This window comes from Condylostylus longicornis, unplaced genomic scaffold (genome assembly GCF_029603195.1).
Source record: "Condylostylus longicornis isolate FDR11 unplaced genomic scaffold, ASM2960319v2 ptg000055l, whole genome shotgun sequence".
Lineage (NCBI taxonomy): Eukaryota > Metazoa > Arthropoda > Insecta > Diptera > Dolichopodidae > Condylostylus > Condylostylus longicornis.
In genome coordinates this window covers 13548795-13566019 of record NW_026578024.1, presented here as the reverse complement: position 1 = coordinate 13566019, position 17225 = coordinate 13548795, and the positions used below count along the sequence as shown (strand labels likewise).

At 26.9% G+C, this 17225-nt stretch overlaps 3 protein-coding genes across 3 annotated transcripts; all 3 read right to left on the bottom strand.

The window, feature by feature from the left end:
* Positions 1 to 2351: 2351 nt before the first annotated feature.
* On the bottom strand, positions 2352 to 4506 carry LOC129611802 (serine protease grass-like). Its single transcript, XM_055525150.1, has 6 exons — positions 4253 to 4506; positions 3769 to 3935; positions 3314 to 3702; positions 3035 to 3240; positions 2841 to 2939; positions 2352 to 2778 (listed from the first exon to the last, which is right to left on the bottom strand). Exons 1-6 carry the CDS (start codon positions 4320 to 4322, stop codon positions 2441 to 2443), a joined length of 1269 nt encoding a protein of 422 aa, XP_055381125.1. The 5' UTR covers positions 4323 to 4506; the 3' UTR covers positions 2352 to 2440.
* Positions 4507 to 9226: 4720 nt separating this feature from the next.
* On the bottom strand, positions 9227 to 12109 carry LOC129611717 (phenoloxidase-activating factor 3-like). Its single transcript, XM_055525004.1, has 6 exons — positions 11849 to 12109; positions 11312 to 11469; positions 10887 to 11239; positions 10046 to 10248; positions 9678 to 9776; positions 9227 to 9608 (listed from the first exon to the last, which is right to left on the bottom strand). Exons 1-6 carry the CDS (start codon positions 11925 to 11927, stop codon positions 9271 to 9273), a joined length of 1230 nt encoding a protein of 409 aa, XP_055380979.1. The 5' UTR covers positions 11928 to 12109; the 3' UTR covers positions 9227 to 9270.
* Positions 12110 to 14688: 2579 nt separating this feature from the next.
* LOC129611716 (serine protease grass-like) lies at positions 14689 to 16990 on the bottom strand. Its single transcript, XM_055525003.1, has 7 exons — positions 16856 to 16990; positions 16726 to 16793; positions 16235 to 16401; positions 15804 to 16183; positions 15539 to 15741; positions 15112 to 15210; positions 14689 to 15036 (listed from the first exon to the last, which is right to left on the bottom strand). Exons 1-7 carry the CDS (start codon positions 16861 to 16863, stop codon positions 14699 to 14701), a joined length of 1263 nt encoding a protein of 420 aa, XP_055380978.1. The 5' UTR covers positions 16864 to 16990; the 3' UTR covers positions 14689 to 14698.
* Between the last annotated feature and the right edge of the window lie 235 nt (positions 16991 to 17225).

Below are 17225 nucleotides of genomic sequence, written 5' to 3'. Positions count from 1 at the left end.
ATTGAAAGTATTTCATGCGCTTTTCTTATACAAATTTAACAGGTGTATAAAAACCGGTTATAATATACGTTTTACTTTAATTATATACAGGTAGGTACTTGTATTTTAATGAACCAGTAGTCAAAATTTACAATAAACAAAAACATATTGTTTACTCCCCCATGTATTAATTGCTGTCCTCTATTATAGCTCTTTTCGGAGATAATCGCTTTATATTAAAATATGTTTTGTTATAGTTTTAAGTACTTTTCCAAAAAAAAAATAAAAAAAAAAAGTGCTAATTAGTTGTACTTTGTCCATCCATCTGTAAGTGCCTCTGGTTACAGAACTTCTATGCACCCTTTCAGATAGAAAGCTTAAATGCTGTAGACAAACAAATCTTTAACAAAAAAGTATTTATTTAGAAGAAATACTTTACCTATTCCCTCCTCTCAGGTTCCGAAAAGCGCGAGTTTTTCACTATTTATTGTGACGAAACCACACATATTTTTTAAATTCTAAAAATGCAGAAGAGTGACTGGCTATTTTTACCGCGGCGTGACGCAGTTAACCATGATATACTACTTTTTTGCATTTAGACTTTGAATTGTAGGAGTCTGAAATTTTATGAGTGAAATTTGAATTTTCGGCGCCTTGTATTTTTATTTTTCCAAATTTTGATAATGCAAAAAGCTAACGGTTTCCATAAAAATGCAAAAGGCATAATTGATTCCATAAAAAATCAATTATTTGTTTTAACTCATGCAATTAGGCCTTGAATTCGACTAACGCCTCTTTGAATTATAGTAATGTAATAGATTCGTTTTTAACAGCACTATTTTAACTTTTTGAAAGGAAAAGTGCTAATTTACAAATCTTTAGTTTACCCAAACTTAATTATGTTTGTTTCCCATTTCAATACTTTCGAATGTACACAATATATGTACACAATAATATATATGTAAGTTATAATATAATTGATGACGTTTGTTATTCAGTAGTTATGTTGTTGTAGAGAAAATGTTTAATAAATCAAAAATTTCAGGTTTTTTTTTTTATCAATGAATTAAATACAATATTGAGTCATTAATTTTCTTCTACTATAGGTTTATTTTGTGGTCGGCTTTTAAAACTCACCCATATTATGTTTCTAATTTTAAAACTGTTATGACCTAGTCTATTGGTTCTATAAATTAAAAAAAAACAGTTGTTATGACACAAGCTCAATTTGTTTTTCAATTTAAGAGATTTATAATTATGAAATATTCTATTAGTTTATTCATCAGTAACTGCATTTAACTTAAAAGACCGATTCTCAAAAAAAATAATTCGAGTTTATCAAATTGAACAGCTGATGGAAAATAATTCAAGTTCCTCGTTATATTTTGTATAAAATTATTGCCTTACGATCATAATTTTTATATTATAAAATGTATAAACGTATTTGTAGCGCTTTCAATAATATTTATTAACATAAAAATGACCAATTGTGTTAGCTTTTGGGAAAACCCTAGCTTTAAAAAAAAATTAAATCATAATTTTAAAAGTAAAATAAAAATAGCGTAAATATTTTAATTGCAAGTATTTTGTTTTTGTTATTTCTATGGTGAAACAATACATTTGAAACATTTGGGATTCACAATCGCAAAATATTTACAATTTTTGCGATTGCGAATTATTTACATGCTTAGTTACGGTATTTTCATCTTTTTTGGTTTTGCACATGAAATTATTAAAATATGTAGCGTATTAGCAAGAAATTGTATTCAAAACAGTATAATAATGAAATTATGATAAAATTTAAAATTGAAAAGAGTTAGACAAGATTTTCGTTTATTCTCAAAAGTAACTGGATAAGTTCATAAACAATATTAGTGCCATAATTCGCTTGGCTTTTATAAATCTTCGAATTACAATAAAGATAAAGAAATATTTTTATTTTTTGATCTTCACAATAGATGTTTAAATTAATCCCAATTTTGTTTTGTGAATCTTTTAATATAGAATCTAGATTTCAAAATGTGATATTGGACTGAACGATTACTTGCATGAAAGTTATATCTTTGGTATATATTATATATATATGTATGTACATTGTTTGATTAAGAATATTCTTAACGTGTGTGTAAGATATAGAAAAAATACTACGAGCTGAAACAATACTGTTAAAATGTAAAGAATGTGTTACTGATCTGCATTTCTATATGGTGAATTATATTTGAATAATTTCTAAATTTTAATTTCAAATAGGTATACTTAATTAGATTTGATGATATTTTCGAAATAGTCGGATGAATATAACAGTTTTTATTTATTTCATTATATATGTAAAAATAGTTAATGAGTATATTTTTCTTTAAATCTCTCACAAATTACTATGTTGTATAATAACTATTATAATTTATTATAAAAATTAATGTTAAATTAAAAAAAAAAATTATAAAATTATAGAATGATATTATTATGGTTTTAAATTATTTAAAATCCATTTAATATATTTTTGAACATTCGTGTAAAGTGATCCACCATTTACATTAGAATCTCCACATTTAATACGTGGTCCAGCTGAAACAACTCCCATTTGTACATATTTTTTCGGTTCTCCTTTTTCTAACTGAAAACGCTGAAACAATGGTCCACCAGAATCACCATCACAAGTATCTACATTTTTTGCTCCTGTTGCACATATGAAAGTATCGGTTACATCAACTGAATAAACTCTATTATATGTTTCGATACATTTTTCTCTTTCCTTATTAACAAGTAAATTTCCCTTTAAGAGTATCTTTGACGTTGTTCCTAAAATAATTTTAAATTCGACTTAGTTATTTGAAAGAATACTAATATAATATAAATCTTACCATTTTCTGTTGTACCCCAGCCAGCAATAACTCCTGAACTAAATGTAACATTCGTTGGTTGTACTTTTATTGGTAAACAAATAGTTTTAACATTGTTAACTGAAAATTTTTTAAATTACAATTTTAGTGATTAATGGTCTTACAAAGATTACACCACTATTAAAAAGAATATTCCTAAATTTGTATTATATTACCTTCAAAATTAGCAGGTCGCTCTAGACGTAAAAGTGCAATATCATTCGTTCCTTTAAATCTATCAAATCTCTTGTGTGCTATTTTATTTTCGATTGGAATATCTTGAACCGGATCATTACATATCATTTCGTCATCATATTCTTCATCAAAAGGCTGACAGTCTTCTATATTATCGATAGTGTGCTCACCAATTCGAACACTAAATCTTTTTTTTTTATAATATTAAATTAATAAGTTTCACATATTTTCTCTATAACATAATAAGTAACAAAACTTACAGACTAGAAACAATACAATGAGCTGCCGTCAAAACATATCTATCATTGATTAAAGTCCCACCACAACCAAAATATGGTTTTCGTTTATTATATTGTAAAAGAACCATAAATGGAAATTCTTTTAAACCAGCTAAATTACCAAATGATATTCTATCGTTTTCTGAAATTTCTCCACAATTATTTGGTAAAAATTTAAAATTGGGATGTGAATTAATATCTTCGGTATCTGAATAGCTTACAATACTGGAAACGGTATCGACTTTATCGATAATAGGCTCATCAAGAGTATCTGTTTCATTACAAATCGAACTATTGGAGTCGTTTAAATTTTCTAGATTATGGAATTTAATAAACGTCGGATGAATATGTTTTAAGATGCAGCAATATTTCTAAAAATTATAAATTTCTGATTAATTAAAATTTAAATTAAATTAATTTTAAATAAATTATTTTACTTCTTCTGGCTCATCTTCACATTTTGAGTTTTTTATAAAATCTTGATATCTTTTTGGAACCAAACTTAATATTTTAATAGCTTCTTGAATAATTTTACATTGTTGTATTGGAACGCACCATCCATCGCTATATTCAGGATAAGGTGTTTTGCATTTTTCAACTGCAACTGTAGAATATCAAAATTTATTAATACATATACAATGTACAAAATGAAAGTAGAATTCATTGTGGAATTAAAAGATTTTTATTGTAAACTAAAAAAATAACTTATATTTCAAGTTTATTGTAACTCAGTTGAGTTATTAAAGTTTATTTAGTCCAATAATAGATCAGTGTTCTATATGGTGCAAAGAACATTGCACCCGTTATTATTAATTTTACAATTGGTTTATTATTTAAATAATGCCACTCTTGTTCTTCTCTTCCAAAGCTACCATCACTATTCTTAAATTCAAAAATATTTTTCGAGTATACAAAACTTACTTATATTTTCAAACAAGCTTAACACTATAACACCAATCAACAGTAATCTTCTGAATAACACTGCACCCATTTCGGGCTCTTGATTTGTAGTTTATATTTTTGATGGAAGAACTTTATGGCAACATTAATTCTAATTTTTTAAATTAATATTTATTTTGTTCAAGTTTTCGAAATTATATTTTAATAATTTAAGAAAATATAAAAATCATTTAAATTTATCTAAAATTTTCTTTTTTTAAAACTAAAAATATAGAAATAACCAATCTACTCAACAGAAATAACAACACTAAACTAAAATTTTACAAATTTCTCATATTAATATCCAAAGAGAGTTTTGTCAGCATGGTTGCCTTAGGCAGGTTTTAATGCACGTTTTAAATTTTTATTTAAAGGTCAGCTATCACGATTTCAATATCCTATATTCAGATAAACAAATAGGGGTATCGTAGTTTTACAAATCCATTTGTATTCACATTTTATTTTTAAATATAACAATATTGTGGGAAAATATTTGAGTGAAATATTGTAAATATTGTACTTTTGTATTCAATATCAGAAAATTCTTCCCACAATCGCCGACTTTTGAATAAATTTTCAATTCTTAATTAAAGAAAAACAATTTTTGTTTTCCGAATAATTTATTACTAATTTATTTAAATTATGACACAGAAATATTGCAAGTTTTTTTCATATTTTAAAAGCTCTGGTAAATAATAAATAAGGTAATTTGAATCTAGTAAGTCATAAGTATAAGAGGACAGTTATTTATAGAACGATTAATTTTTTTAAAATATGCTCGATTCTCGAATAGAAAATTACCTCCAGGTAGGGACTAATACAGCTGTGAAATAATAAAATGGTAGATAAATTATCAAGTAAAATTTTGAATTAATGCCCCTCTACACTATTAAACGAAAAATAGTATCTTTCTTAATGCCCATACGTATACATCATTATACTCGTAATTTGTTTCTGTTTTGATTTTTAATTTGCTGCTTAATTCGAAAGAAAAATAATTAACAAAATGCAGCGAGAGCATAACTAATGCTGAAGAGTGAGTGAATAAAACGCTTAAAGGTAGAAAAGAAAACGTGTTTTATATTTGTAATACAATTCAACCGAATCACTAAGGTTCTCTCGGGTTTTGTAGTTTTATTTATTTTCAAGCATACTGAATATAAAAATCTGATAAAATTAAATTTTTAAATCTAGTAAGTGATATCTTAACTATTTAAAAAAAAAAAAAGAAAACTCTCTTAACAGGTTCAAGAATTTTGTTTATAGTTTCTTTACTAAACACGTTGGGAGGTGTAAAATAACACAAAAAAAAAAAAACAAAATTTAAATAAACAGAAACAAAGTGTTTGAAGATCTTTTTCATAGCCGTTGTAATATTACAAAACCTCTACAATAAAATTAATTATTTAGAATATTTTATAAAAATTTGTCCTAAATGTGTTCCAGAGAACCAATTAATTAAAACAAATAAAAACAAAAGGGTTCGTCCTTGTCCCAAAAGAAACAACTTGTGAAAGTTTAGTGTCGATTGCATAATTCCTTTTAGAGTTATCGTGCGATCGGACGGACGGACGGGCGATCGGACATAACTAAATCAATGCAGAATTTTACGCGGAGCAAGAACATGTCATATATATATGTTATATGACATATATATATGTATGTCCTTACGCAGATGACTCCTTTAAGTAGTTACAAACTCCATACCAAAGTTAATATAGTCTTGCAATTTCTTTCTGTGGTACTTTTGAGTCGTCATTTTAATAAACTGCAATTAACAGGTAACAAATTCAAATTTGAATGTAAATCGATGCTTGAAAAGTCTGCACGAGTAACCTTTGAAATAGCTCTTATTATAGTAGAAATGATAGATTTAGCCTCTGGAATATTCTTATTTTGTTCAGCAAAGTTGCTGAAAAATAAAAAAAAACGAGAAAAAAAATAGAGTTGACCTTGTCAACTCTGTGATACCCGTACGAATTTGTTATATTATGTGCGAATAACTAATGTGCCATAACTAACTAAGGGGCAGACTATGACTTTAAGTTGCCGTATTACCATATTAATTTATGCAAAATTTCAGTACTATGTGTTATTCAAAATACTGGTTGTGCCAAACTACTATTGATGTTGTATGGCAGCTACCAGAAAGAACCAAGAAATTTTAGCGAATTTTATCAAGCACATCGGCCCTACTAATATACTCACTTGTGTGAAATCTCAATATCACAGCTTTTATAGTTTCTGAGATATAGCCAAATAACTTTTGAAGTTGTATGGCAGCTACCCGAACCGGTACCCCCAATTACGTCCAATTTAAATAGGGTTCTGGCACTAACTACAATAAATCATTTGTGAAAATTTGGTGAACTTAGCTCAATTAGTTTTTGAGTTATCGTTCGGACGGACGGACGGACAGACAAAGCTAAATCAACTCAGAATTTGACGCTGATCAAAAACATACACTTGAGTCTATATCTAACACCGTTATTTCTTAGCGTTACAAACGGTAAGGCAAATTTAGTATACCCTTCGAACATACGTTCGTACGGGTATAAATAGAGTTGACCTTGTCAACTCTGTGATACCCGTACGAATTTGTTATCCTATGTGCGAATAACTAATGTGCGATAGCTAACTATGGGGCAGACTATGACTTTAAGTTGCCGTATTACCATATTAATTTATGCAAAATTTCAGTACTATGTGTTTTTCAAAATACTGGTTGTGCCAAACTACTATTGAAGTTTTATGGCAGCTACCAGAAAGAGCCAAGAAATTTTAGCGAATTTTATCAAGCACATCGGCCCTACTAATATATTCACTTATGTGAAATCTCAATATCACAGCTTTTATAGTTTCTGAGATATAGCCAAATAACTTTTGAAGTTGTATGGCAGTTACCAGAAGGAGCCAAGTAATTTCAACGACTTTTATGAGACACATTGGCCCTACTAATATATTCGTTTGTGTGAAATTTCAATACCATAGCTTTAATAGTTTCTGAAATATAGTCAAATAACTTTTGAAGTTGTATGGCAGGTACCAGAAGGAGCCAAGTAATTTTAACGACTTTTATGAAACACATTGGCCCTACTAATATATTCGTTTGTATGAAATTTCAATACCACAACTTTTATAGTTTCTGAGATATAGCCAAATAAATTTTGAAGTTGTATGGCAGCTACCCGAACCGGTACCCCGATCGCGTCCAATTTAAATAGGGTTCTGGCAATTACTACAATAAATCATTTGTGAAAATTTGGTGAACTTAGCTCAATCAGTTTTTGAGTTATCGTTCGGACGGGCGGACGGACGGACAGACAAAGCTAAATCAACTCAGAATTTGACGCTGATCAAAAACATACACTTGAGTCTATATCTAACACCGTTATTTCTTAGCGTTACAAACGGTAAGGCAAATTTAGTATACCCTTCGAACATACGTTCGTACGGGTATAAATATACACGCCTTTATATAATTTTTTTTTGAAAAAAAAATAAAAAATTATTTACAAATATTATTTCAATTTTGCGTTGTGCTATTGGTACACACCATCCGCTCTCATTTTCGGGAGTATGCGTTCGACTCAGAAAAAAAAATTTCCGTATTTCTCAATGAGTAATTATTTACATAACTCTTATATTATTTCACAGCATATTTTATGAATTCCACCTTTAAACTATTTAAATACTCATGCGAAAAAAGCTCACCCAGATTAGCACTAGTCGTTCACTGCTACTATTTTGTAAATTATACAGCGTAATCGTAGTACAAAAATAAATAACAATAATATAATAACAAAGTAATCAAAGATTATTTTGTTGAATGGAAGCTTATTTCAATTAAATTGTAAGATTTGAATGTGTAACAGAGCCAATCACAATAAAAAAATCAAAAGAAAGTGTTGCATTATTTTCTAGTATCATTTTTTTATTTTCTAATTTCTCAAGTTATTTTTGGGATGTCCCACATGTACATATATGACATAATCGTGATTAGTGATTAAACGCCAATAACGTACATGATACTTTTGCTTTGCCGCGTTCAAAATATTGTTTGTTTATGTTTGTATTAAAAATTGATAACAAATTTATAGAGAATATTGATAATAATTGTAGGTTTTGTTTACGGGTGCTCAATTAAATATAATTCTATATAAATAATAAAATCTTGTTTTAAAACATTTAGGTTTACAATATTCAAGCTATTGTTTTTTTCAATTTCAATATTGCAATTTGCGTTTGCTTAAATGCTTAACAGAAAATATGAAATTACAATGAAATTTGTAAATTGAAAGACTTGCTTTAAAAAATTTAGAACATATACTCGTAATATTAAAAAATAAAAATTTAATATTAGTTGCGGACAAATTTAATAACAATAATTCATTAGGACAATATGTTAGCAGCCTGTGTATGATTATTTTATTTTTTCATCACGATGCAATCACTCATTGCTTTATAATTGGATAGATTCTAATGTTGAATTTTGATGATGGGAAATGTAGCATTAGCACAAATAGAGATGTGTAAAAGATCTGGCCAAAAGTGTAAGGGTGGAAAAGAAACAAAAACCAGCTTTTGCCTGCTATTATTTTCTTATAGTAAGTTTTCTTGGAATACTTTTCGTATATGTTAATCTGATTTATTAGTCACTAAATTGTAATCATGAATTCCATTTTGTTTCGAGTTTGACGAGAACGGAGATGTTTTAACTGGAAAGTTATCAAATTATCACTTAAGAATAGATATCCATTATAATACATCGCCAACGATATTATGTTAACGTTTTTCAAAACACTTTTGAACTACTAATTTGAAAATAACGTAAATAATAAGATCGAATCTTATATTTATATAATAGAACTCATTTTAATATATTGCCCGCCTATTCTTTTAAAGCTTTCATAAAATTCCAACTTTTACAGTGAATTATTTGTATTAAAATTCTACTTCTTCGATTCAAAATTAATCTATTTAATTAATATTAGTACATGTTATGGTTTGATATTATCTAAAATCCATTTCATATATCTTGGAACGTTGGTATAAATCGATCCACCACTTTCTATAACGCTACCACATTCAATTCCAGGACCAGCTGCTACAATTCCAAATTGAAGAAATTTTTTTGTTTCACCAATTTTTAGTTGTTTTTGTTGAAATAATGGTCCACCAGAATCACCTTTACAACTATCAACTTTGTTTTTACCAGCAGCACATATTAACTTTTCATTTACATCTATAGAATAAGTTTTAGAATAGAAGTCTTCACATTGTGGTCTTTGTGTATTAATGTCAAGTGTGCCTTTTAGTAGTACATGCGATACGTTTCCTTTAAAAAAATATTAGAAATAATTTTAGTTTAAATAAACAAAAAAGTTCTGTATAGATCTTTCAATACCTTTTTCTGTTGTACCCCAACCACTTAACTGTCCTGTATTAAAAACTGTGTTTCTTAGTTCAGCATTTGTCGGCAAACATATTGTATAGACATTGTTTCCTGAAAAATGCACATTTTAACAGAGTTTTCTTAATAATCTTAAAAATTTATGTTTAAAATTTGTTAATTATAGTGCCTAGTTCTTTTATATTCTATATGCAGTTAAACTGAGACAACCTTTGTCATTTCTTTTAAAAAACCTTAAGATGTTTTGTTGAAACAAAAGGATAACTAAGACGTGTACCTAAACCTATTTCTTAGATATTTCCTAAGTCCAAAGTATAATTTAAATGCCTATTATATTTTCATATTTGTTTTTTTTTTCTTACTTTTAACATCTGCTGAACGTGTTAGTCGTAACAACGCAATATCGTTTTCTGCCTTAAATCTATCGAACTTTGAGTGTACAGTTTTGCTTTCTATTGGAATATCTTGAACAGGATCATTGCAATCAAATCCACTTTCTTCCTCCTCATCTTTTACACAATCCATATCAGTATTGACGTCGTGTTCTCCCAGTCGGACACTAAACCTGTGATTTTAAGAACATTATGTATTAAACTAAATATTTGCGTTATTCAAAACGAAAGTATTGAAGGGTTAGCATCTTCGATTAAACATGATTATGTCAGTTATTGAAATTGTTAATATTATAACGGCTCAAATAAATTTTCTCTTTTTCATATGTATTAGCCGCAGGAATCGCATTGATTTTCGTAATAAAAAAACTGCTTCAGAAAAATTTAAAAGTTTTACACACATTTGAATTTTTTTATTATAAATTATTTGCCGCGTTGGATTTCAAATATATTATTGCGAAAAACGAAACTAATTATCGTAAATGAATAAGTTAATACACTATTTTGTCGAATTTGTAGAAACTATAACAATCTTTCCCTTTAAACTTTCAGTGTGCTTTTTATATATCCCAATGATATTTGTACCTATATAAATTAAAGATATATATCACTGCGAGAGGGTTATTCATCAAGTGTACTTTTGTACATTTGTGTGGAAATTACAAGTTTTTCGCAGTTTTTTCTGTGTATATTCCTTTAATTAACCTATTTTGGGTTATCAAATACAATTCTTCGAATACTCTTCCGAATTATGAACGGTATATTTTTCAATAAATGACCTGTGTTTGAAATGTGAAATTTTTTTACATACAAAGTAGAACGCACACAATGAGCAGCAGTCAAAACATATTTCTCATTTATAAGTGTTCCACCACAGCCAAAATATGGTTTTTCTACATCAAACTGAAGTAATGCCATAAATGGAAACTCTCTTAGTCCTGTGATTTCTCCAAATGATACTTTAAACTCATCTTTCATTAGGCCGCATTCAGCAGGTAATAAATTTAAGTTTGGGTGTAAATCAACATCTGAAATATCTGCACGATTTACGTTTGGAATAGTTGGTATTCTAGCAGGAATAACCGGTTTAACTTGCACATTTTCAGTTAGTAAATTTTTTCTGGCATACTCAGGATTAATATGTTTTAAAGTGCAGCAAAATTGCTAAAAAAAACCATAATAAATGTATATACAAATTTAATAAAATTTTTGTAGGAAAAATTATAAATTTTTTACCTGTTCCGAATCATCTGCACATTTTGAGTTTTCTATGAACGTTTGATACTCTGATGGAAATGCATTTAATGCCACCCCACTAATATCATTTATAATTTTGCATTGTGATGTTGGCACACACCAACCGTTCTCATTTTCAGGAGATGGCGTTCGACATTCTAAGAAAAAATTGAGAAAAAAAATGTTGTTTTGAAATTGTAGGTAAAATTTTCGTTCTGTTCTGTAAGTACAACAAAAACTAAGCTTCGTTATATTATGTAAATTTGAATTGAAAATTGTTTTAGGCTGATTCATATTTATGAACATTGTAAATTTTATTGAAAGTTTTTGTATTGGCTATTCTTTTTAATAATTTAAATTTTAATTTAATAATTTAAATTAGATTTTCTATGATAATTATGTTATAAGAAGAAAACCCATATAGAATTAATTTTGATTGAGAATGTTTTGTATATTTTTTTCAATTTCTGAGAATGTAGCCTCATAAGAATATTTTAATGTCGAGCTTATTGTTTATGCGTATCTTTTTTTACTTACTTGTTGCAGCTAAAATATCGTTAAGGTTTGTCAAAAAAATTAATAACACATTTGTTAAAAATATCAATATTTTACACATTTTGCTTTTCACTTTATATTTAATAAAAAAATAAATTTATATAGATTTTATTTGCCGAATATTATATTTGCGCGTGTTCACCCATACATAATATAGTTATGTATATACGACATTAAAAATGAAATCTGGTTTTAAAATACATTAACACTAATATTCAAATTAATTTTTTTTTTTAAAGTTTTGATTAGGTTTATAAAATTTTATAATATAAAGTAGCGAATTATTTTTGCGTCCGAATGTATCGAAAATAATTTTAATACTAAATATTAAAGAGCAAATTACAAAAAAAATAATAATATAAAAAACACACAAACAATTTTATGAGAATTCTGTATTAATAATATTCATCAAGTTCAAGTTAAGAGATTGAGACTTGTTTTAAAATATTTATTTATAAATATATACTATGCGTATGTATGTATGTATATATCCAAGAAAATAAGACTTAACTTACTATAGTGAGTTTTATTAAATTATTTTGATTTTAAAGCAATTATGTTATAGTTATAGGTAGATATATATGCACTTATAGCTACACATTATAGCTCTACATTACATACAATATAACTTAATTGTTAAAGTTTATAATGATAAGTTATTAAAAACGATAACTTATTCAATTTAAAATGTATTGCATTTACAAACAATATGAAACAATCAACTGGTTTGCCGCAATTTTCAATATTGGTTTTATTTATTGAAATAGTATATTTTAAGTTGAAGTGCACAAAACTTACCGTTGTTTTTAAACTTTTCAATTTTATTTAATTCTTTTCATGCAAAAAATATTTAAATTAGTGTGGGAAAAAAAAAACTGATCCCTTTGCTCATCTTGCAATACTAAATTTTTAAATGTTTTAATAATACTCCAATTATTGTTGCAACAATGATATGAAAGTGATTAAGTTTCTGTTTGTGTTTCACTTAGGCATGTATAAGATAGTGAACGTAAAACAGCGCAGGCGTTGTGTACACTCTCAGGCAGTTCTACAAACCTACAGTAACGAAAAGTTACACAAGCTATTTCCTGGAAAACAGCTTAAGATTTTGTAAGAGAAATAGATATGCCAATTAAATTAATTTACAGCTATTTTTTTCTTACCTATCTGTTTTTTATCATCTTTCGATATTTTGCCTTTTTAACAATTTATAATGTCACGGAAAACTTTTTGTTCCCGAGATAAATTCAAATATGTATAAGTAACCTCTTGCGGAGAATATTTCACAAAAAACAAAGTAGCAAATCGTAATTCAAAATTTATTGGTAAGTATGTTATTTAAATTATTCCCCAATAAAAAAAAATTAACAATATATTATGCATTGCCTTTAATGGAATACAACACGTTGATCTTCCCCGAAGTATAGTTAAAAGCCATTCCTAAATAGAACGTTCTTATGAAGAATAGGAAAAACTAATCCACAAACTTTAATGTGCTGCTTTATATAGGGTGTTATAGTTGGGAGTACCTGAAAATGTTAGCTATTTTTTTTTAATCGTACGCATTTTCGACCCCGTTAAGTGTTTTTTGTCCCTCAAATAAGCAGATGAGCTTTTGAAATATTATGTAAAACCTTTTTAAAAATAGCTTAGGATGTTAAAATATTAAGTAGATTTGGTGGAAAAAATTTAAAAGGTAAAATCTAAAATTTAGGTATTTTTTAGAAAAATAATGCAATTAAATCTTATTTTACCAAAAAACATTTGGTAAAAAAACAAAAATTTGCGCAAAAAACAAAAATTAAAACAAATTTCTAACCTATTGACTTTCAAAATTGATAAGTTTACGTTTTTATTCCTTAAAAAAGTTTTAAATATGATTTTTCATATTTAATCCAACAACAAAAAAAATTTTTAAATCTTGTGTGAGTAATTTAATTTCTTTTTTATAATATTTAATAATCTACTTGCTTTGAAGAAGAAATCTATATATAGATTCGAAATCTCAATCCAAAATTAATTCAATTTTTTTTTTTCAAAAGCATTGATACTTTTAATTAAAGCAACAACAGAAAGCACGTTTATTGAATATTATTATAATATTTATAATATTATAAATTGGGTTTGTATGACTAACTTTAAACAAAGCTTAATTTCATTGTACGTTTACATTACTTATATCTTGTATTGAAATGGTAGTATTCATTAACCTTTAAATTTAATTGAAAACTTGTTTTTGGAATTGCTACAAAGCAGTTCAATGAAATTTTAAAATCTTAATAGATATTGTTATACTGAAAAAAATTGGGGTAAAATTTAAAAATTTTGCAATATTATTTGTGTTACAATAATATTTTTATTGATAAGTAAGAATAATATTTCGGAAAACACTTTGTCTTACTCGACTCAAAAATTTTTTAAAAATGTTTCCAGTTGTTCAAAGCTGTAAAATTTTAAATTGCTTTTTTCTCTAAAGTTTGTATACGAAATCAACATATTACACAACCTTATTTAAGAAAAAATTCAAAAAAATTTCTAATCTACATGACATCAATGGCACTTAACTGGTTAAATTAAATATTTTCTAACTATCTAATTTGCGTATAAGTGTTTCTAAGAGAACTTTTTCGTAAAATTGTTAAAATTAAATTTTTTATAATTTATTTTTCTTAAGCAAATATTAAAACTTCATTTCAACAAATAATTAACTAATATAATCTTATAATTTCTATAATTAAAATATTCATTTATTAGCTTACTTTAAAGTATTCTTAAAAAGTGGAAAATAAATGTCTTAAAATAGAATGTCTTAAAATTCTTCATATAAAACTGTCATGGTTTTATATTATCTAAAATCCATTTCATATATCTGGCAACATTAATATAAAGTGATCCACCATTTTCAGTTGAATTACCACATTTAATCTGTGGGCCCGATCCAACTATTCCAATTTGAAGATATTTTTTAGTTTCTCCAATTGTAATTTGTGCATACTCAAATAGGGGTCCACCGGAATCACCTTTGCAACTGTCTTCTTTTTCTTTGCCTATTGCACATATTATTCGATCAGTTACATTAACAGCATGAATTTTGTTATAGTAATCTTGACATTTTTGCCTTTCTGCGTTTATATATAGCAAAGCTTTTAGTAAAATATCGGACACGTTACCTAAAAAAAAACAAAAAGGTTTACGAGAACAATTGCTTTTTATTATTATTATAGAAAAAAAAAATATTTTAATACCATTTTCTGTGGTTCCCCAGCCAGTTAGCAATCCTATTTTGGAATTTTTGTTTCTTAATACAGAATTTATCGGTAAGCAAATAGGTTTGACGTTGTTTTCTAAAGGTGTTTTAAAGTGTTATTTAATTTTTTTATATATTTATTTAGATAATAAGACTTTATTTAAGGATGCGAGAGTTGTTCATTGTCATATATAGATAAATACATATATGTATGTGTTAATAGCCGTTCATGAAAGAATTAATATAAATTGAAGGTTTAATTTTAACACCGTGCTTCGCTCTGATTAAGATTTAGACTAAAGGTCGTGCAGTAAGTTAACGGTCAGTGTTATGATTTCAGTTCGTCGATTGATAGCTTAGTTAATTTTATAAACTATGAAGTTCGTTAGAAGTAATGGTTCACGGTAAAAGTTTTTATCACTTACTTTTCATATTTGCTGGACGTATTAAGCGTAATAATGCAATATCGTGTACTGCTTGGAATTTATCGAAGCTATCGTGTACAGTTTTACTTTCAATTGGAATATCTTGAAACCGATCATTGCAATCTAATCCATCTTCTTTATTTTCATCTGGAATGCAATCGATTTCCATTTTTGCATTATATTCACCAAGACGAACACTAAACCTTTTAATTTAAAAAATAAATATATGTCACAATAGAGGCTAAACGTATAGTCGTTTACATACAAATCACCGCGTACACAATGGGCAGCAGTTAGAATATATTTTTCATTAATTAGTGTCCCACCGCAACGAAATGCCGGCATATTTCTATCATATTGTAAGCGAACCATAAATGGAAATTCTCTTAGTCCTGTTGTGTTTCCATGTCCTACTTTTTTTGCATCTTTCGTTGATCCACAATCATCCGGTAATAAATTTAAATTTGGATGAGTGTCAATGTCTAATATATCTTCTCGATTAATATTAGGAATTCTTGGTATTTTAATACTAGTAGAATTTTGAAGACTTTCAGTTATTTCTACATCATCAATTCTCGCCTTATTAATTAAATCATTACTACTGGCAAATTCAGGATTGATATGATCTATTGCACAACAAAAACGCTAAAAACAAATTTTTTATGTGCTCAATATTTATTTCAGTGAAGTGCTAACCTCTTCTATTTTACTAAGACATTTTGAATTTTCTATAAACGTTTGGTATTTAAAGTCAAATACTTCAAGTGGAATATCTTTAATATCGTCCAAAATTTTGCATTGCTCTGTTGGTACACACCATCCAATTTCATTTTCTGGATCTGGTGTACGGCAACTTGTAATTGCTAATAAAAAGCAAACACTCTGTAGTCAATTTAATAATGAGAATAATTTAAATTTAAAACAAAATCGAATAATAAATAAATTAATTTCTATTATTCTAAACAAAGATTATATTATAGTTATATTTTGTTATTGTTATTTGTTTTTCAAGAACACACAAGTTTGTTTGAATATTGTCGTAAAACCGGACAGATTCTAACTGATTGGAAAATAAAATTTGCTCCAAAAAATTATCTTATCGTGATTATTTTTTTAAATTAATGATTCTTAATATAAATTAAAACTGCAATCAAAAATTAATAATCTGAAATTGTATTTTTACTTACGTATTGCTGCAAAAGTGTACTTTAGACTAGTAGTCAAAATTAATACATTTATTAAAATCTGAAAAATTCTTTTCATATTTTTCTACTTTAATTATAATTTATGAAATATAATTTCAAAGAAATTTAATACCTTCTCATAACTTATAATTAATTTATTCAAATTAAGACTGAAATAGAAACTTTGTTTTTACAACGGGATATCGCGGATAACTTATATTAGTTTCGATATTTTTCTATACAAGATGACCTTATACATAAACGTCCGAATATGTTAAAATTAATATTAGTACTGACTATATACAGATGAAATATAAATTTAATATATTATGAAATTTGTAAAATATCGAAATAAGCTATGTATTCAAGTTTAAGTTCGAAAAACCCGTTTAAAAATATGAGCGTTTACACATTAATATTGTTACAATTTTATTGCAAGAAATTTAAAAATAAATCCGAATGAATTAAAATTTCAGATTAGATTTCAGATGTGAAAGAAACAA

Excerpts from the sequence above, each read along its gene's own strand:
- LOC129611802 (XM_055525150.1), bottom strand. The coding sequence starts at position 4,322 with ATGGGTGCAGTGTTATTCAGAAGATTACTGTTGATTGGTGTTATAGTG. Across the intron at positions 2,940-3,034 it reads GCGACCTGCTAATTTTGAAG|TTAACAATGTTAAAACTATT; the intron begins GTAATATAATAC and ends AAAAATTTTCAG. Across the intron at positions 2,779-2,840 it reads CTGGGGTACAACAGAAAATG|GAACAACGTCAAAGATACTC; the intron begins GTAAGATTTATA and ends AAATTATTTTAG.
- LOC129611717 (XM_055525004.1), bottom strand. The coding sequence starts at position 11,927 with ATGTGTAAAATATTGATATTTTTAACAAATGTGTTATTAATTTTTTTG. Across the intron at positions 10,249-10,886 it reads CATTGTGTGCGTTCTACTTT|GTTTAGTGTCCGACTGGGAG; the intron begins GTATGTAAAAAA and ends TTAAAATCACAG. Across the intron at positions 9,609-9,677 it reads TTGGGGTACAACAGAAAAAG|GAAACGTATCGCATGTACTA; the intron begins GTATTGAAAGAT and ends ATTTTTTTAAAG.
- LOC129611716 (XM_055525003.1), bottom strand. Across the intron at positions 15,742-15,803 it reads CATTGTGTACGCGGTGATTT|GTTTAGTGTTCGTCTTGGTG; the intron begins GTATGTAAACGA and ends TTAAATTAAAAG. Across the intron at positions 15,037-15,111 it reads CTGGGGAACCACAGAAAATG|GTAACGTGTCCGATATTTTA; the intron begins GTATTAAAATAT and ends GTTTTTTTTTAG.